We start from the raw sequence: 21,351 nt of genomic DNA, 5'->3' as shown, positions 1-21,351 counted from the left end.
TTAATGATGACGACCAATATAAGTAAATAACGATGAATAAACTTTGGCAAATGGAAAATATTCCCCATTAATGTTTTTTTTTTTTAATAAAACATTGTTTAGCGCTTAATAAATTTGGTAGGTTATAAATCTACAAGGTGAATTATTTGAGGTCTTGGATTGTGGCAGTTAGGTGTTAAATGGATAAAAACCAGGAAAAGATAATCTAGGTAAAAAAAAACAAAAAAAAAACAATCTTTTTTATAAGCTACTTATACCGTGTTTATGAGAAAGTTATCTCATTTTTAGAACTACCGGTATCTCGCAAGAATGAGAAACTTTCTCGTAACAACACACAGCTCCATAATAATTCTAAATCATGTGTTAGTTTTACACTTTTGTAGATGGCATATATTCATTTCATACATTTTCATACAATCTCAAAAGTTCCAAAATAATATTAAATGGAAATGACTTTAAAAGAATGTGCCAAAGGGAAAAGAATATGTTTTACCACCGCCTGCTATCCAGTTAGGAACATGGAAGCCCCGAGTCCGTTGCTTTGGAGGATCATGATTCTTCTGCTGAGATTAAACAGGAGTGAAAACACAAATCTGAGGTGAAAAAATAAAAAGGCCTGCAAAATATAGTGTCTCTAGCCCAGTTTTGGTTCATTTAATATTATCATACTGGGAAAGGATGTTTTCTTTCTGCATTGATAAGGATATCTTACCTTAATCCATGGAAAGCCTCGTTTGGACTTCTTACTATCACCTGCCCTGTTTTTCACTTCAAGGTGCTTCATGTAAGACGCCACTGCAGAGAAGATGGCTTGGCTAGAAGGAATATTAAAGGCAGTTGTCATTTAAAAAGAAGTTATAGCACATTTTCTACAGGGCTCCTCTTCCTGGCCATTCCTACTTGATGCTCCTTAAAGAAATCAGGAGATCAGAAGACCAGGCGAAACCCTTTAAAAATGATTTCATACTATATTTATCAAATACATCAACTCATATCAAATAAAATAATTAGGTGCAATAAAAATAAAGATTAATAAAATTATATTTTGTAATCATTTAATGGCAACATGTCATAACAAAGTAAACAAATAAGTGGTATATTTAACTATTTAATAGGAATTTTATTAATGGTTCATATGGTTCATTCATGGAATATATCATTTTGTGGCTCTCCATACATCTCAGGTTCACATCATATTTAAGTGTTTTGTTTCCTTCCCACGGGGTCCAGATCTCCACTACATGCACATACAGGGAGCACTGTTTACAGTTTATAGGGCTAACTATGCTAATCGGCTAAAAAAAAAAGTTATCAACTGTGTTTTAAATGTTGACTGTCTCTTTCAATGGAAAGCTGCATTTTCAACTAAACTAATTAAGGACCTCATTTCTTATATTTTCTACCTTCAATGAGCCAGGACTTTTTGTACTACTTCAATCTATCTTCAGCATTACTGATAAAGTTTTTTTTTAAACCATTTCAAAGTTGGTTCACACAGATCTAAAAAAAAAAAAAACCATTTAAGTTGGATTAAACCTTCTGCATAATACTGTTAAGTTAGTAATATCTAGTTAATTTTAATGTGTATATGCAAAATAATGAAAATCATTATTTACATTTTTAGTTGCATTTATTAGAATCATGTTTGGACATTAAATTGTGGTTTAGGAAAGCCTGAATTTGCTTCTCGTTGGATGAGAGTTCTTTTAAAACCATTGAGGGAGTGGAGTCTCTAAGACAGCTGGTGTTTGACAGCTGCCACCATATGGTATATAGACACATGCTACAAGTAAAGCTATTGAATGGCAGGTGGCAGTTTCTTAAACATCCGCTACTGCTGATCAAGCATAAATTCCTATCATAAAAATAAGCAGCTGTTTGTTATTGATGCTGTTTTTCTGGATGTCAGATGGAAAGCAGGATTATTGAGCACAATCCAGGAGGTTTGCCTTTGCAACGCAACATTATTAGTTCTTTTAACAAAACTTATTCTTGGGAGAATACTCTAGAATAAAGTTTAATAAAAAGCAGAGGCTTGCTCAAAACTGAGCAGTGTCTCTTGTTGAAAGTCATTCAATAAACAAAACAACAAATCTAGACTAAATTGCAAAAAAATTAAAAATGTAAATTGATAAAGGAATGGGAAAGAAAAACTATGTAGAGGAGGGGCTTAGAAAAGTGGGAAGAGGAGAAAAAGCTCATGCAAAAAAACAAAGGAGGAGATATTTGAATGAAGGAGGAGGGTCGGGGGAGGAGAACACAACAGAGCAGCCTCATGTTAGAAACCAACATACAATTCAAGGACTTCAATAACAGTCGCATCAACAGAAGCATTTCGAAATAAAGGAGAAAAACTCTCATGGTTAAAGTAAAGGTGCGAAAGCATGCAGGGCATTTTAAAATAATCTGTTTTTGTCCAACCCATATTTAAAAATCAAACAAAACTCAGAAGATAAAGGTTTGTTGTCCATTATCTAGTTAATAACTCTCCTGCAAGAATAACTTTATTATTAGAGATTTGGTTGGTTGAAAGCATCTGCAACAACCTTGTGGTTAGGCCACAATCAAACTAAGCATGCAGGGATGACATGCAAAGACAAAAAAAAAGAAAAAGAAAACTTTTCAGACTGAAGTGATGCTGAGTAACTCACCATTTTTCCTCATCCGGGACAAAGGTAAGTCTAAAACAGAAGAAATAAATATCAATGAATTATCAACTAAGGTGGGAAAACAGAAACTGCATTCAATCACAGTGCACCAAGCTTACCTCTTCTTTTTAAGTAGCATTTTTCCGTTCGCTCGCTCGACTTTTTATCAGTTCTGTTTTGGGCCGGTGGAATTTAAAGTGACTAAGCTTTTCTTGCTGCAACTCAAAGTTAACTATCTGCTCGTTCTGTTTAGAGTTTAAGCTTTTGATCATATTCTAAAGTTTGCGCAAATAAATGAACCAAAAAGAAAAACAAAAAAAAAAAGATCCAAAATGCAAAATGAAAAGCATCCAACAGTTCAACTGCGTCTGTTCTTATACCTAAATTGTGCAAAACGAATGCAAACTAGATCTATTGTCTCTTAATATATGATGCCGTTTCTTCTCCTATAAAGAGTCTGCAATAAGAAAATCTCAAATCTGGAATGCTCCAACGCAGCAGAAAGGGTCTATTTAACTATGTTTTGTCTGATGCAACAAGCAGGCAAGACTGTAGACATTTGATACTCATGTTGTGAGATGAACATAAAGACTGGGAGGGGTTTCACCGGGATTTCCCTGCATTATCCAATCAAATATCTGGCTTACCCACTTTCTATTCCCACAGAGACCAATGAGCTACAAATGGGCAGAGGTCACTATGAAAGAGGGAGGTTTGTGTGTATGTGTGTGGAGGGTGATCAAGATGGTTGTAGGGAGATGGATGAATAGAGTAATGCTGACCGGATCCGTTGGCAGCCAACAGTGATGAGAGTCTGAAGCTGAATTCTAATGTCTATGAAGTCCATTATCACTGTGTCTGTTTTCCCAGGGTGGCAGTGGAGTGTGAACACTGGATTTCCTTTCATTTCTACTTCCTTCTCCTTTCTCCAGAAAGGAGTAACAACATCCTCTAGACTTTCCATGGCCTCTTCTTTCCCTCTCTGAGCTGCTTCTTGAACAGAAGAAAAAACGGTTGATGGGCGTGAGCCCCGAGGACAACTTTCTCCTTCCTTTCTTTAAATACGCTCGTTGCACAGAAGTTATGCTGCACTAATCTTCCCGATCTGTTGCTCTCCCCCTCTCTGTCTCCCTTGCTGTGCATACAGCCCAACACACAGAGAGTTGGCAGAACTCCAGCAAGAGCCATCCTGCCAACGTGGCACTGCTGCCTCCATCTTTTCCCCTCTGCCTTCTCATTTCCTTTTCACGTTTTTTTGCTGTGCTTCCGTTGCAGATCTCTTGCCAACTCTCTCACCCCAAGACCTTCTTTTTCCTTCAGTTTGCTGCTGGATTCCCCACTGTGCTTGATGTTTCATTCTTTACATGCATTTAACGTAGACACAGTTGGAGTAACTACGGGGTTTCTCAGCAGAAGAAAAGATAATCCAAAAATTAACTCAGTTTTTACTATTAGAAAATTAGCTTTTAAAAATATTGTCATTAGGCAATACTGAGTATAAATATATATATAACATTTTCTTACTCCTTATTGCTCCTTCTCTTCCCCACCTCATCATTCCTTCCTTTTTTTCTTCTATCCTTGCATCTCTCTTCTCCTCTTTCTGTTCTTCCACCCTTTTGTTTCTCCTTCCTATTTTAGTAATTTTTAATGCATATAGTCTAGTATTTTTTAAACACTTAAGAGAAAGCAGGGTTGGTTGTCAGCAATATCATTTCATCCAGCAAAGAGTGCAAAAAAAAAAAAAAAGGGGGTAAGTGGTTTCGGGGTTAGAAGATCTGATATTGTTTGCCATAAAAAATGTGTTCACATTTTTAAATAAAAGCCCTGTAATATTTTAAACATTATTTGTATTAGCTTATATTCAATGTCTTCAAAACCTGTGAAGTCAAAGATACATTTGAAACGGATTTTGTCTTAGCCACACTACAAAATGTAGCCGTTAGCTTAGCTTTTAGGAGAAAAAAAATCCGTTGTGGTCGGTTGTCCCAGAATGTCTGGGTTTGGTTGCCGCGTGTGACAGCCAGCTTTTCCATTGTGTTAGATTTATAATTTTCCCTGTTTCTTTTAGATCATAATGTGCAGGAATTTTGTAAGGACAAGAGAAAAGGGGGAGACTTCACCAGAAGTAACGTTGCCGCTGTCAGTAAAAAAAAAAAAAAAAGTTTTGATCTTGCGACAACCATCTACCCTACTTTAATTGCCCATTATGTTACTTTAGTAATCTAAAGCTTCCATGTAACTTTCCTCAAATAAAAACAAAATGTTAAAGACAAACCCCTAAATGTATTCCTAGTGCTTAAAGTGCTTTTGGTCAAGTTCAAAATACGTGTTTGTTAAGTTCTTTGCAGCGAAACACTGGGATGATAATGAGTGATTAAAAGGTCAGACAACAGGCAGGGGTGGGTTCTGAACTTGGCTGCTGATCAGAAATGCTGCTGGTTTGTTGGCAACCATAAACAGCCAAGATGGGAAACCTATAAAAGTGTAATGTTTTTCCTGTTGGGAAATAGCAAAGGTTGACCGAAAGTGCAAAGTAACATGTAGGGGAGGGGCAGCAGTAAGGTACTCTATACTCCACACAGGTGGAGAAAATTGACAACATGACACGCTATTAAAAGAGCATTAACTCTAAGAAGACAGACACGTTTGGCAGCTTTGACATTCTGATAGGATTCATGTAATAAAAACTAGGTCCTAATAAAACTAAACATACGAAAATTCTACAGAAGGATGCAGTAGTGATTAAAATAGTTATCACACTGAGAGCCACTGAGAGCGTCTTTAAATATGAGTTAGGAAACGTCTTGTTTAGATGGAGCCTAATGAGCAACCATCACTCCCACTACTCTGTATGTCATTAAGTAAATGTGACATGTTAAAAAATCAGCTGCAATTAAATAGTAGTTTTTTAAGATGTTTCAAGAGCAACATTTCAAGCAGAACTGCTAAAGATTTGGGACATTAGAAGACCAGCAGGTGTTTTGAGAGATTTTAGCTCCTTTATAAACAATAAAGAACCATTTGGTAGAAGTTTCCTGAGCTCTCATCAGGTTTAAAAATAACTGTTGTGATTTTTTTAACAAGTTAAATCACTGTTAAAGAAATGATCCGTGGATATCTTCATGCATATTTTAAAATGCTTGTCTGTGCAGCTTTGGGTCAGTAACTGCAACAGAAAACTTCTTTTCTGTCCAGACACCGCTTTATAAGAATCCCCACAACAATTAAGGCATTAATTCACACTCATAGATTAGAGACTTTGTTTGTTCACATCTACTGGAATATGTGCCTTAACTGTTTGTCTTGGCAGGACATGAATAAGACTTCAGCCTGTGAAGTTGCTTCTGATAAAGAACAGGAAATACCACTTACTGTGAATCATACATCTTCTCCAGCAGATTCTCGGCCACAGATTTCTCCTTCATGTCCATCGGGACGCGGTCAGTGGGATAGTGACTTTCAACATCCATCACCTGCTCCTCGCACTGGGTCATACCCATCATCCTTTTCTGCCTGTATAGGACACAGTAACAGGAGATGGTAAAGGGAAATTGTTGCCAAAAAATATACAGAAAGCTTAAGTACTGAACACAGCACCGGGAGATATGAAAAAGACAAACTATTAAGTTTTGACTCAAGAGTTTAACACATCAATTTAACAACATATTATAAAAAGACCCTCAGACGTATTCTATTTAGTTATTGTTAAAAATCTGTTGTAAATTATAAGGTACATCATAACGTCTTTGTCTGGTACTAGTTTGTTTTTTTTTCCCTGTAGAAACAAAGAAAACCTTTTCTAAGTTTAGGATCAACAATGACTTTTTACATACATTTGCTAAAACAAAATCTTAAAATTTTGTTGAAATATATTACAATTTTCAGTTTATTCTTAAAGTCGCAAAAAAAGACATATTTATTTTGATATTATAGTTAATAAAAATCAAGATATTTGGCCTGCAAGTACAGCAGATTTGACCATTTTGGATTTTGTGAGCTAAAAGTTTGGACACTCCTGGCTTATGTAGTATAAATGTAGATGTTTTTCCACCAAGAAGAAAAAATATGAACATAAAATGGCTGAACTGACCAACAGAAAATAGTATTCAGTCATTTAGTTTTGATTGAAATAAAAAAAAAACTGTCATGTTGTGCAAAAATGCATGTTTGTTCTGAAAATTCAATGAAATAACTAAATATTTGTTCATGCATATCATAAGTGAGTTTAACTGTCATAAAAGTACACAACTCAAAAACAGATTTAAATGATTACTGTTCACATGGGATACAGTGCTGCTGCAAAGGGCATTTTCCTTCTATGTCGGAAGAAAATGTTTGGAGAAAAGAAAACATGAAATGCAGGACAAAGAGCTTTAAAATCCCTAGATACAGATGAAAAGGCTACTAATGGCTGAAACTGGATGCAACAAATGAGTTTCATCACTTTGTGCTACAGCCACGAAAAAAAAAAAAAAAAAAAAAAACATACATTAGCAGGGCAATAAGGAAAATAATAACTGCTGACCAACAGATCTTCATACAGTACAGCAAGAAATGTTAGACCCTCTACACATTTCTTCTGTCCTGGTTTCTTTTCATTTAAACTGTGAATTTTTAAGTTTCAGACAAAGAAAAGCTTTGTAAAAACAACAACAACTGTTACACTTTTTATTTACTAAGAGGAAAAAAATCTGTATGAAATGAGCCACATGTGTAAAATATGATTTTGAAGGAAACAATGTCACTAATTGATTTTCATTGCACTTCAGATCCTACAGTAAAAAGATACAACACTGTCAGGTAATGTTGCTGCTTCTGAATTGTGTTTTTTAAGTGTGAAATTTCCCACTAGGAGTCGATAACCTGAAAACTCTCAAACAGTTAAAGCTGAGCATCCTTTGGGATGGAGGGTAAAATCTGTCTGTCTTCAGTGATTGAACTGTGAGAACTGCACCTGAAATCCTCCAGCTGTTTGGCCACCTCCGCCGCTTGACATTTCTGCACTTCTGCAGCGTAACGTCTTTGGGTGTCATCTGACAGCAATTCTGGACGAGTCCGATCTTGGAAAGGGAAAATTACAAATTCTTAGAATTGGCACGTCCACAATGGAAAAAACCAAAGATAAAACAAACCAACCATTTGTACAATCAATAATATATATATATATATTTTTCCAAAATATGACCTACCCAGTTCAAAGGATAAACTGGTTGGCATTGAAACTCTGAGAATCTGAAATGCAAAAAAGCAAATGTTACTGAGAAGATCTTGAAGATCATCAGCTATAAGATGGCTTTATTACATATTAATGGAGATTCATAGCAATTATAAGGTTAACCCTCTTTAATTCAAAAGATTTGTATTTTTCTCATGTTTATGACCTTTTAAAGGCTCTTTAAATACCACTTGCATAATCACCCAACAAGGTTTTTAGGACAGAAGCAGTTTTAACATAATTCTCCTTGTCTCAGTCCTTCTCACACTAGTCAGTCGAGTAAACTGCCAGGTCCAGCTTATCTTAGTATACAGTAAATAAAGACACTATGCAGGTCATCGGCTGCGGAAACGTACCGACTGGTTTTGACATTCTAACACTAGATTTCTATAAAAAGGTTGAGCAATGAAAACCCACTTTTCACTGACCTACTATACTTCAATTTCTACAAGGTTTTGAGAATTTTGCTTTATTTTAGATAAATAATGACTCGGTTGAACATACTCTGTGTGTCTGTATGTGCGTATTCTTAGGGTTTTTTTCACATTGGAGTTCAAACTATGTAGATTTTGATCAAATGACATAAAAAAAAAGAAACCATATACCCAGCATTGATTCAAAGGCATTATGTATCTCGACATATGAACTTATTGGGTTTTAGACAGTAAAATAAAAAGCAATCTAACCTACAGTAGCAAAATATTACAAAGTCTTACAAAACCTTTTTCCTTTATTTGGAGGAGGTCCCCACTTTGATATGTAAGCAACGGTCAGAGATCCAGGTCCCCTTTTGGCAATTTATTTTGAATTTATATAAATGAGAATTTTCAGTGATACTATGGTAACACAGCCTAAAGGTAAAGGTTAAATTGGGCTTTTGGAATTTTTCAAATTAGCAGAAATAGAAGTCCCCTCTTTCCCAGTTACCAAAATAGTCCCCTGTTCTGGACTGAAGATCTTTTCAACCCTCAGATTGGATTTAATAATTTGCAACCTGGAAAGATTCAGTTTTGTGCAAATTAAAGCCCTAGAACTAAGATTTGAATAACCTTAGCTGTATCTGAGTAAAACAGTATGGCGCAGTTGCTGTCTTTCTCCACCAGGGGTCATTTCAACACCAGCAGTAAAAAATAAACTACATTTTGAAGAAAACAATAATATCCCAGATAGGAGTCACAAAACTCCTTCATTGATGTAGAAATAACTACCTAGTCTAACTTTAAATGCTTTGGACCAGAGCATAGCTGCTTTTATTTATTTACTCTTCTTCTTAAGTAGATCTATGACTAAAAATTCCTCCTGTGGGACTTTTCCCACGATCCTGACAGGAAGTTGAGGCATTGACGAAAGCCTTAAAGAGAGCGAGAGCAGAGCACTGTTGACTGACATGCACAGTGACAGAGACATCTGAGGAGGCAGTGAGACACGCCAGGAGTGCAGAGGAAAGATGCAGGAAACCACAGAGATACTGAGGAGAGCTGCTTTGATTGAGACCAGGTAGAGCAAACAAAGATGACACACGGCCGAGCTGCAAACAAACTCATGGTCACACTGTGTTCTCGTCTCTTATCAGCTCAGGATATTGCAGGTGCATCTAAACACCTATGTACATGGTTGTAAAGTGAAACTCACTGATTGATTACACAGGAATGGAGAGATTTCAAAAATGGACTCATGATTTCTTGGATTGATTATAATTCTTAAACAATGAAAATCAAACATTTTATTTTACAAAAGGGGATCATATTAAATGAGAGAACAAAATAACAGAGCGAAAAAGTGCTAAGAACTCCTGGGAAATAAAATCTACATTAGGCTTATGAGCGGAGGGAAGCAGGAAGAGCTCTAAAATGTCCTGGTAGACAGCTGTGCTGACTTTGGACTGAAAAAACCACAGAGGACTGAAACCAGCAGCACCCTGAATGACCACTGACTGGGAAAACTGCTCACTGGATCTGTTAGTTCCTTTGCTTCACTTGTCTGGAAAAAAATCCTAGAAATTTGTAAAAAGGTTGAAAGCCTGAGTTTTTTTAAGTCAAATTTAAAAACTAATTTGTATAGAGCTGCCTTTGACAGCTGAAGTTGAACCGTTAACTGGGGCATTATTAGTTTAAGGTTGAGGTCCAATTGTGTTATTTGTTTGACACATTATTTTTATCTTTATTTGCTTTCATTTTTTTTTTCTATTTTATTTTCTAATTCATTTAACGCACTTTGAATTGTCCATGTACTGAACTGTGCATGCCTAACAACGTGGATTCGATGCATTTTTACTATTCCATTCAAATCTTGGGACCTTGATTTCCAAATGTAGCACAGAATGATCCTTTTCTTTAAGATCCAGTCTAAGTGCTTTAGACATCGTCTCTGGTTCAGGAGTAGCTTCATAAAGCTATGGCAGCGATACAATAACTTTACATTTTCCCTCACTCCCAACTTTTCAATTACACCTTAACTTCCTTAGAGCTGTAAGCTGTAATAATGACTGCAAAGTGAATCTATATAATATGTAAAGTCGAGGTTAAGCTCTAAATTACTTCAAAAGAAAAATGACTGAGTGAATTCCTTTAATTCAGCAATGCTTCCGCAGCAGAACAATCTAATGCAGACAGCTGAATGAGGAACAAACCTGTGCTTTACTTCTTAACCATCAGATTGACTGATAATACTATGCTTTGCTAACAAATAGGGGGACACAGATTTCGAGGAAAAATCAACAATTCACACACATACCGGCTCCTAAGGATCCGTCTATAGAGACCAAGTAACCTGACCTGCAGATTGCTGGAAACTAGGAGGTACTGGAGGAACAGGAGGAGACCCACCATGCAGAAAGACCTCAGGCTTCTTGGATAAATTCTCAGAATATATTTTTTTGTTTTTTAAAAATACTTAGATATGTGACCATTCTCCCCACTGGTATTCTTAAACAGCCAGTATTTTTGGTATGAATTATAAGCAGCATTCATAAACAAGAAAAAGCAAAGTCCTCTAGAGATCGTCAAAGAAAATACCAAAAAAATGCATCGGAAAAAACTGATTAGAAACAAACGTAGACCACAGTAGTTCAGCCCATTTTACACCACTAACAGTTGTTTGAATGAAACAAATCAATGTCCCATTAAACCAAAAATAGATGCTGTAATTTAATGGAAAATATTAATGATTTTTCCCATAATCCTGTTTTGGATCACTGCTGATCCAACTGTTAGCCAACATCCTGCATTTGGAGCGCTAGCCTCGTATTAAAGAGCCAATTAAACATCCTTAATAAACCAAATAAAGCAGCTCTGATGCTCACAGGCCATGTTCACCCAGATCTACTTTAATAATTAGTGAGGTTTCAACTTCTGTGTTTTCTTTAACTTGATTATTTTTTTTTTTGAGTTATTCTTACAGTTGCTTAATAAATGGTCATTACCAGATAATGAGACAAATGAAACGCTTGTCCGCCACTGCGTTTAAAATGTAAAACTGCAGTAATACACCTTACAAAGTGAAGCTACAATAAGCGCTGACAATTAAAGTATCTCATTTAATTTTGATCAAAAATCACTTCATTTTTGATTAGTTCTGGTAGTGTTCAGTTATTCTATAGTTTTTCTTTTAAATCTAATTTCATCCTGCTTGATATTTATATATTTTTTTTTTTTTAAGAAAGAGTGTAACCTTCTACTTACTGCACCCTTCTCCAAGAAGTTATTGTAGAAGTCAGGAAACTGTTTCTTGGTGTCTCTAGCATTGAGGTTCTTTACAATGTCGGCATGGAGATAACACAGCTGTGGATGAAAAAAAAGTTAAATATTACGAAAAAAAGGAAGTATGGACAAAGCCAAACAAATGAATGGTGGAGGTAAAGATGAAAAAGAGTGACAGCTGGCTGGGTGGCTGCTGTTTAATGGATATCATGGTAATCGTGGTTATGGGAAGTGAAATCTGTGGTCATTTGCAACAGAAACCTTCTTGAAAACTGGATTCACTTTCTTTTCATGCAGAATAGTTCAAAAGAACCTCTGCTGTCAATCTGGGAGGACAAGTTTTCCTAACACTGAAAAGAACATTTCATCAGTCTGCTGAAAACTCAGTAAAGGTTAGTCCTCTTCTTCAGAATCGAATCCTCAAATGTAGGATTGAATTATTGAACTGAACCTGCCTCCTGGCAATAGATTTTCACCAAATATTAAAGAGTCAAAGGTGAGCAAACGCTGCCTTTATTCTTTGCAGGTCATGAGGAAAAATCATGGGCCAAAATGAAAAAGTTAAACCAGGGCACATTTTGGGCATGACTGGATTCATTTGAGGGGAGAAGCTTTAAAGAGGAAGACTTAAAAAAAAAGAACAAACATGATTTGATTTCAGTTCATTAAAAAGCCCCTGAGGAAGAAAAAGCCACTTATATCCAAAGACAGAGGATCTTTACTGGAGAGTCCAGCTTTTTCCCCACAGTAACTCAGAATAAAAAAGAAAAGGCTGCACTAAAGCAGGTATTTGTGTGTTTAGCCTGCAGTGTAAATTCCTCTACATTCTTGGTAGAGAGAAGGTGAGGCAGATGGGATTTCTGAGGACGGCGTGTTACAAATTTGGGGTCGGATATTCCTGAGAGCATTAGAAGACTGTCAGAAAATGAAATAAGTGATAAATACAGAATGAACGATAAGACAAAGGATGGACAACAATAAAATGTATTTTGTAATAAAGCATAATTAAATGAAGAATGCCAATAACTATGTGTTTCCTGATAGAAGGTTTTCATTTCTGATAAGATGATGACATTGACCCAATAGGTCTTTAAAACAGGAAACAAAAGTCAACAACAAAAGCTATAAAAACAACTAACCCATGTAAAATTATCCAATGAGTTACAGAAACCTTTAACAGAAGCACAGTTTTTCTTTCAGCATGAAAATATCAGAGATTTTAGATGCCGGCCAATAAAATCCAATGTAGTTGTATGTTGAAATCAAATTTAGTTTTTTGGCTAATATCGGACGAATATCCAATATTAATACCGGATTGTGAAATCCCAACCAATAACTGGAAGAAAAATTTTTTAAACCTTATCAAGTAATCCAACTTAACACCATTTTAAATGGCCAGGTTTATTACAGAAAAACAGAAACTGTTCTTCAGTTTCCATCCTACAGTTTCAGATGGGTTTAATATTAAACTTTAAATAATTATATTAGAATAAAGGTGTCCTATTATATGTCACTTAGGGGTATCAAGCCAATTAGGAAATCATAATATCAGCAGCATTGTATCAGTGTTGAGTATTGGATATTCCACCAATATAATTCACAAATATTAAAGCCACTGTTTATGTGGATAATTAGTAATAATTTTGCCTACAGCTCCAGTGGGTAAAGTGGACCCAGTTGATACTGTGACTCTGCCACAGAGATAAAATTTTAGATGCGTGAATTTTTTTTTAGACAAATATCAGTAACAGTTATTGGCCAATTAAAGGTATAGTGGAGGATTTTCGCAATCATTTTTTAAAGACCCGCCCACTCCACTTTAAAAAAAAAAGGTGCACATGCACAACCCTATAACTGCTCCCGAGAGGGAACTCCTACTAAACACGAGTCAAAGCATCATGCACAAGCCCATTTTTCCTCCTGCACGCTCTCCTCGTCCTCGTGATGCAAGAGCATCACTCTTACAAGCTTACTTTCCAAAAAAAGATCAGTAATTTTTCCACTATGTCAGACTCACGACCTGTAAGTGAAAATGGGGACGAGCACGTAAACATATCACAAGAATGATTGACAATTAGGAGGACCACTTATTTTAATGATCCACCCTTAAAAAGAACATCCTCCACTATACCTTTAAGTTATAAAATATCTTTATTTTATAGGATATCAGTCAAAATTCTAATATTGTGATTCCCTAAGATGAATTAGTTTTTACCTGTTTAAATTACATATTTTATAAACATTAAAATCCTCTTGATCAATTAAAATAATTAAACATTTAACAAATGTATATTTTAAAAATAATAGGTATTATAATAATAGAATACTGATAAAAAGAAGAATATGAACTTGTGATTATTAGGTTATGGATTATATATTTAGTGACCCTTAATGTATTTTTTTAATACACCTCCTTCCTTTTACTACATAAAGATTTTTACTGAAATATTTCTTTAACAAAAAAAAGGCACGGACATTTTAGGCCTTTTTTAATTGGACTACCTTTAACAGTTATCTAGAACGACATTTTGGAGTCAATATTTTTTGATCAAATTACCCACAGCCAGGCAGCAAATGTAAGGAGGATTTAGCACAAATGACTGACTGACTGACTGACTGACTGACTGACTGTCTGTCTATCTATCTATCATTTTACTGTCTGTATTGTTGCATACCTAACACTACTAAACACACACAAACATTTTTAAAACAAAACAAATCATAAAAAAAATGGGGATGGAAATTATTAAACTATAAAAATCCCTGTGTGATAGTCAGACCTCATAGTGAGAAGTCTTTCAGATTTCAAAAAGAATGAAAATTATGAAGTCCTCACCAAGGGTGTGGGATCGAACTGCAGAATGACATGCTGCATGAAGACCAGCAGGTGAGTCGGCCGTTTCTTCAATGTCTCGATGTTGTCGAAATACGGACATTTGTCATCTGCTGGCTGCAACCAACAAAGAGACGCCGAGAGAAAAATAACAGAATTAAAAACTTGTGAGGTACCATCTAAACTCAATATATTTGTACGTTTCCCCTCCTGCTTTACTCACGTCTGCTAAATCATTCTCAAAGTCCTCGTCTTCGGCCCCGATGATGCTCATGGCTGGCTCAGAGCGTTGAGCTCCAAACTAACCCCGCTGTGGAGAGGCAGAGGGAGAAAGTCGGATTAAACAAAAGATTAGCTAATATTATAAACTTCATTACACATTTCTACCCTAACCCTGATTCTATTGATTCCATAGATCCCTGGCTAAGCAGAGGTCAGCAGTAAACCAGATTAGAGTCTGAATAAAGTAAACTGTCTCACTGCAAGTCACGTACACAAAGCAGAAATCAGTGATAAGTCTGAACATAGATTAACTAAAGGGAACAATAATTCCAGGAGCATTTTTTAGACCCAGCATCAATAAGCTGTAAAGATACCTGCAGCTTTTATGCTGGGACATTTAGGTTAGCAGCTGAGCTCAGGAGGGAACAGCTGTGACTTCAAATTGAGCAACAGTAAATTCTTCCTCAATCTACAACCTAACAGAGAGCTCTGTTGTAGACAGCATGACGTAAGCTCTCGCATCTAAAAATGGCAATGATTTCATAAAGCTTTAGGCCAGCCCTTGTCTTTGAAATCAATGAATAGGGGAGAAAAAAAAATGCTTTAGAACATATGACAAACCCACCTCCACCCTTTACACCCTGCACCACTTCCCCTGCCCCAAAACACACAAATAAAACACAGCTCCTGTATTCAGTCCCCTGAAGGCCACAGACCCACAGCCGCCAGCAGGGAACACCCAAACACACATGAAAAAGGTAAACTGTAGGACAGGGAATGACTACAGTGGGCACAGTGTGAGAAGTGGGGGATGCTTTAAAGAAAAGGGGTGGGTGGGGGGGATATGCACACGGCCTAGAAAGGACAGAATTCCTTGTCTTAGCTTTCGTAGTCAGACTTTAAATGCTTTAAGATTATAAAAAAATAATAATAATACTCTATGTTGCCCAGATTAAGTACAAAATTTAGTTTTTAAAAGATTTTTTTCATTTATTATGCAGGTAGAGGTATTCTGGGGAAAATACTGTCCCTTAACCTAATGAGTACAATCTAGATTTTGCAAAATGTTAATCTTGATAATCTTCGTTGACTTTAACACATAAAAAAGCTAACTTGTCCCAAATTGTAACTCTATAGCTAAAACTTGCACATGATCTGGATCATTACCGAATTTAAGTTACTTGTTCCTTGGCATGAGGCGCACCTCTGGTAAAGAATTTCCATAAAATATGTTCATAAGTTTCCATTTATCCTGCTAACAGTCCAACAATATTCCCTTTTCTTGTGTTTTTCTCTTCAATAGAATTCCTCCTGACTTTTTGAGTCCGAGGCTGAGGCTGTAAATAGTCACTGCTGCCACCCTCTGGTATAGTGGGGAACTGCATGTTTCGTCAAATATTTCAACAAATATCCCCATCATACAATGGTAGAGAATCTTTAAAAAAATTCCTGTATCCAGATCATGATCTGGAGCCTCTTCAACATTTAATAAATTGTTTCTTAGCATAAGGGACACCTCTGATAATTAATGAAATTTTCAAATTGTCCAGTACACAAACACACAAACTTACTTAAAAACATAACCTCCATGGCGGAGAAATAAAGCTCTTAAATGTACTTATTTTAACACATAATAAATACAGATTATGAACCTTTGTATTTACTGTTTCTTGCACACCGTAAATCTGACACACAAGTAGCATTACAAGTGTTGGTCCACTACTGGGGGTATTTAAGCTTAAAAACCATCTCAGTGCAACTCATGTTTGGAGGAACACAGATGTTTGCAATGCTAAGGTTAGCGTAAACTGTTGTGGCACAAATTCACCAGCCAGCACATACCGCACCCGATGACGAGTATTAAAGCCAACAGAAGTATGTAGACGAAAACAAAAACTAAACAACTTCCTGGTTAAGTGGGTTGCAACATGGATTGTTTGTCTTAGTAACTGGGAAAAGCAGCCTCAGCGATTGATATGATTTAACTGCACCAAATGTTAAGGTTTGAAAAGCAATGCTTTATGCATAGCTATACTGTTCAAGTTCTGCTGTAACTTTTAGAAATGGAGCTTCTGTTTACAGCAAATGTTAAAGGATATATTCTATGCATGGCTTCTATTCATTTCAACCATATTCAATTGAAATGTGCTTCAATTAATGTACTGTTCACACTTCTAAAAGATGTGGAAGGAGATATCAGGGTTTAAAAAAACAAAAACAAAGTTCAATTATTACAACTTTCTAGGGCAGCAACTAATTATTATTCTGTAATGGATTAATCTGTTGATTGATTTTTCGATTTATCGACTAATAATCAGGCAGCAGAAGGTTCCTTAAAATCCAGTTGAAGCTGAAACTAATCCACCTAAGGAGTTCTGGATAGAGCATTTTAACAGACTTTTTTTTTTAATCTTGAATACAAAATGTTAAGTTTGTTTTTACAATTTTGGTATAATTACTGCTCTGGTTGGTTGCTTTTATGGTGAATAGCACGTTTTTAGAGTCTCTATGCTACATTTAAAGAATAACCAATTACTAAATTAGTTGACCATTATATGAATAACCAATTAATCATGATTAATCCCTTTAAGTGTTTCAGCCCTACAACTTTCAACCAATCTGAGGGTTGAACAACCCAAAGAATTAACTCAAAACAACAAATGTGTATTAATGTGCTCATAGGTTTATTTATTCAAGAATCTAATTGAAAAGGCTGTTTATTTTTTCAGTATATGGTTTTGCGGTAAAATAAAATTAATTGCGATCAATCTATAAATGACCCTGTAAATAACTTGTTTAAAACTTTAGTTGATATTATGATTCTAAATAATGTTTAGGACAAGCTACACTATACTGAAAAGTTCCAACGGCTGTAAAGTAAAAATATGAAAGATGTTGATACTAAACTTGATTTGTGCTTTTATTTGCTAATTTTAAGCAAATAATATAATATAAAATAATAGAATAGAATAGAACAGAACAGAGCAGAATAGAATAGAATAGAATAGAATAGAATAGAATAGAATAGAATAGAATAGAAATCCCTTTGTTGTCCCATAATGGGGAAATTCTGGAGATTTCCCCAGGACAATTCTGGAAATACTGTCCTTTAACAAACTCTTAAAAAAGCTGCTTCTTAGCAGAATTGTAATTGAGAACAGGTTTACTTTTTAATATTTCTAAAAACACACATGGCATAGATAGATACACACTAAAGAAGAAAATAAAAGACCATATCCTGCATCTTAATGACCATTGTGTTATAATAGTTTCACTCTATTGCTTCATCAGCTCTGTAATCAAGTTTGCTGCTGCACATCTAAAAACTAAGAAGGTTGTGTTACTTTCTAAAAGGCCAGGGCTTATTTAAGTGATTAGGTAATCTGTCCTGCAGAATACAAACTGGAACTTCTTGTAACAAACGCTGCAGCAGCTGAGCTGAAGAGAAGACCAGCAAGTGAACATTTGGGCCTAAAAGGATAATGTGTTACAAACAGGAAACATGGGCAAGCAGGAGGATTTACATTCTAGAGTTTACTAGCTTCATGACTGAGTGAGGAGATCTTCAAAACCTGAGCTCCTACTATGTGGTCTTGGTCTGGAATGCTTCAGATTTATCAAAAGTTGTCCAAGTAACAAACAATGATGGAGCCAAATTTCACTGAGGAACGTGGGGAGTGAGGCTAAGCCCATAGTGTCTGATTTAACAGCTGAGCTTCTTTAGCTTCATTTATTAAAGAGGTTTATGCTGATTCTGATTAAAATGAAATGACATAGAACAGTGAATGAGGGAGCAGCATTTCTACAGAACAATGAAGGTACCCGTGCTGAAACCATGTCCACCGCTGAAAGAACCAGACATGGGCAGGTTAGCATCAGAAATAGGGCACTTGGCAAAGGAAGAAGGTAGTCTGGTCTGATCAGTCAGCCATCTTCTCCGTTATGGAGGATCAGTTTCCTCATGTGGGACCAGGATACACTGGGGAGAAGCATAACTGGTTTGGGCGGTATGATACTTTGGGTAATGTTTTGCTAAGATCCACATGGATTTTACTTTGATACGGTCCATTACCAAAGCATCGCTGGCTACCATGTCCATAACTTAACAGAGGAAGTATTTCCTGATGCCTGCCTCTTAGTTTATGCTACAAAGCAAAATCAGACATACACTATATTGCCAAAAGTATTTGCTCACCCATCCAAATTATTGGAATCAGGTGTTCCAATCACTTCCATGGCCACAGGTGTATAAATTCAAGCACCTAGGCATGCAGACTGTTTTTACAAACATTTGTGAAAGAATGGGTCGCTCTCAGGAGCTCAGTGAATTCCAGCGTGGAACTGTGATAGGATGCCACCTGTGCAACAAATCCAGTCGTGAAATTTCCTCGCTCCTAAATATTCCACAGTCAACTGTCAGCTGTATTATAAGAAAATGGAAGTGTTTGGGAACGACAGCAACTCAGCCACGAAGAGGTAGGCCACGTAAACTGACGGAGCGGGGTCAGCGGATGCTGACGCGCATAGTGCGAAGAGGTCGCCAACTTTCTGCAGAGTCAATCACTACAGACCTCCAAACTTCATGTGGCCTTCAGATTAGCTCAAGAACAGTGCGCAGAGAGCTTCATGGAATGGGTTTCCATGGTCGAGCAGCTGCATCCAAGCCATACATCACCAAGTGCAATGCAAAGCGTCGGATGCGGTGGTGTAAAGCACGCCGCCACTGGACTCTAGAGCAGTGGAGACGCGTTCTCTGGAGTGACGAATCGCGCTTCTCCATCTGGCAATCTGATGGACGGGTCTGGGTTTGGCGGTTGCCAGGAGAACGGTACTTGTCTGACTGCATTGTGCCAAGTGTAAAGTTTGGTGGAGGGGGGATTATGGTGTGAGGTTGTTTTTCAGGAGCTGGGCTTGGCCCCTTAGTTCCAGTGAAAGGAACTCTGAATGCTTCAGCATACCAAGACATTTTGGACAATTCCATGCTCCCAACTTTGTGGGAACAGTTTGGAGCTGGCCCCTTCCTCTTCCAACATGACTGTGCACCAGTGCACAAAGCAAGGTCCATAAAGACATGGATGACAGAGTCTGGTGTGGATGAACTTGACTGGCCTGCACAGAGTCCTGACCTCAACCCGATAGAACACCTTTGGGATGAATTAGAGCGGAGACTGAGAGCCAGGCCTTCTCGTCCAACATCAGTGTGCGACCTCACAAATGCGCTTCTGGAAGAATGGTCAAAAATTCCCATAAACACACTCCTAAACCTTGTGGACAGCCTTCCCAGAAGAGTTGAAGCTGTTCTAGCTGCAAAGGGTGGACCGACGTCATATTGAACCCTATGGATTAGGAACGGGATGTCACTTAAGCTCATATGTGAGTCAAGGCAGGTGAGCAAATACTTTTGGCAATATAGTGTATATTGGACAGGTTTGACTATTAAAATGGATGGGTGCCTATTCAGAAGGAACTAATAATCGTCTTAATTTCTGATTGGAAATGGTGGCCCAGTAAAATCCAATGATAGGCACGTTGCGTTTGTGCAGCATTGCGGCTGTTCTGTTATGAGCTTCAGGGTCATGGTGAGCTCTTCCTGCGCCTCAGCTAAACAGACCTGCCAGGATGGGAGATAGAAAGTTGAACTGGAAGCCAGAAAGAGAAAATGTGTTCATTCATGACTGTATACAGTGGGCTGCAGGTTCACCAAGGCCAGCGCGGGAGCAGCATGTGTAGGAGGGGTTAGCTAAACACAGAGTCACAGACTGGTGACAGCAAAGACTGCACATCTGCCCTCCTCCACAAACACAACGCTGAACATACTGTCGCCACTGAGGACACACAGCAGCTTGAAAGGCTAAATGCTTTTTGGCTGCAGTTTCTCAACAACAGGGCTGCTACTAAATTGTTTCAATCAGCGTATTTGTAATTTATTGTTTTTTCAAATTCTCTAACATAGTTTGGTGCTCAGAGGAACCATATGGGGTGAACACTGCATCCCAGCAGTGTTTTATGATCATCATACCGCACACAGCTTTGATTATTGGTCACTCTACTCTGTTAAAGGAACAGGTTCTCTAGGAATAAATACAGAGGCTGCTGTTTTAACAACGCTAGCTAAACTGGCGTACCGTGACAACCTCTGGGCTGCAATAGCGTTGCCACAGCAGCGAGACTTGCAAACAAAGGTCTAGTCCTCAATGTAGCTATCCTGGATTTAAATCCTGACCCAGGGACATTTGCTATCTTGCACGTCTTCCTCACTCTACCCTGTTTCCCTTTCTGTCTAATATCAAATAAGAACTACTGGTGAAAATAAAGGGGACAACTTCTGATTATCGTTATTTAGTTTTACAGCGGATTCTCTCTGAAACACAGGGTGCAACATCCCATCTGTTCCCTGAATAAATAGATGACGTGAAGAATAGAGAAAAGCATTTTCAATATTTTAAATATACATGTTTATACTACATAAAGGGAAATCAGAATTTGCTATGGCAACCAAACACCAATGCAGTGTAAACAACAAATACAATTTTTCTGCTTCAGTAATAGCAAGTCATGTTGTTTACCTCTGAATATCTACAAACAAACTCTTAACTTAGCCTTAACACTTTTTTTTTCTGCTAAAGAAACTAGCAATCATCTATGGCGTCTTTTTATCTTTGAAAACCTTAAAAATCATTAAACACATCTTTTCAATGACACCGTTTCTTTTAGATCTTTAGCCGAACGTGA

The 21,351-nt window shown here is 37.0% G+C and overlaps 1 protein-coding gene across 8 annotated transcripts in view; it reads right to left on the bottom strand.

Moving 5' to 3' along the window:
- Positions 1-21,351, bottom strand: part of arhgef1b (Rho guanine nucleotide exchange factor (GEF) 1b) — a 65,501-nt gene that overhangs the window by 22,092 nt on the left and 22,058 nt on the right. For 4 of the 8 annotated variants that reach the window (XM_038268127.1, XM_038268129.1, XM_038268131.1 and 1 more), the window contains exons 2-10: positions 14,621-14,707; positions 14,401-14,514; positions 11,547-11,645; positions 7,841-7,883; positions 7,606-7,711; positions 6,024-6,164; positions 2,652-2,681; positions 713-815; positions 494-563 (exon numbers count right to left, since the gene is read on the bottom strand). In XM_038268127.1, the coding sequence (XP_038124055.1) occupies positions 494-563; positions 713-815; positions 2,652-2,681; positions 6,024-6,164; positions 7,606-7,711; positions 7,841-7,883; positions 11,547-11,645; positions 14,401-14,514; positions 14,621-14,671 (757 nt within the window). In that variant the 5' untranslated portion in view covers positions 14,672-14,707. Of the gene's footprint in view, positions 1-493; positions 564-712; positions 816-2,651; positions 2,682-2,767; positions 3,126-6,023; positions 6,165-7,605; positions 7,712-7,840; positions 7,884-11,546; positions 11,646-14,400; positions 14,515-14,620; positions 14,708-21,351 lie in introns of those variants that run through there. The other 4 variants (XM_038268130.1, XM_038268132.1, XM_038268128.1 and 1 more) reach the window with 3 other exon arrangements.

Source organism: Cyprinodon tularosa, unplaced genomic scaffold (assembly GCF_016077235.1).
Source record: "Cyprinodon tularosa strain WSP-4 unplaced genomic scaffold, ASM1607723v1 ctg694, whole genome shotgun sequence".
NCBI lineage: Eukaryota > Metazoa > Chordata > Actinopteri > Cyprinodontiformes > Cyprinodontidae > Cyprinodon > Cyprinodon tularosa.
This window is presented reverse-complemented; position numbering and strand designations above follow the sequence as displayed.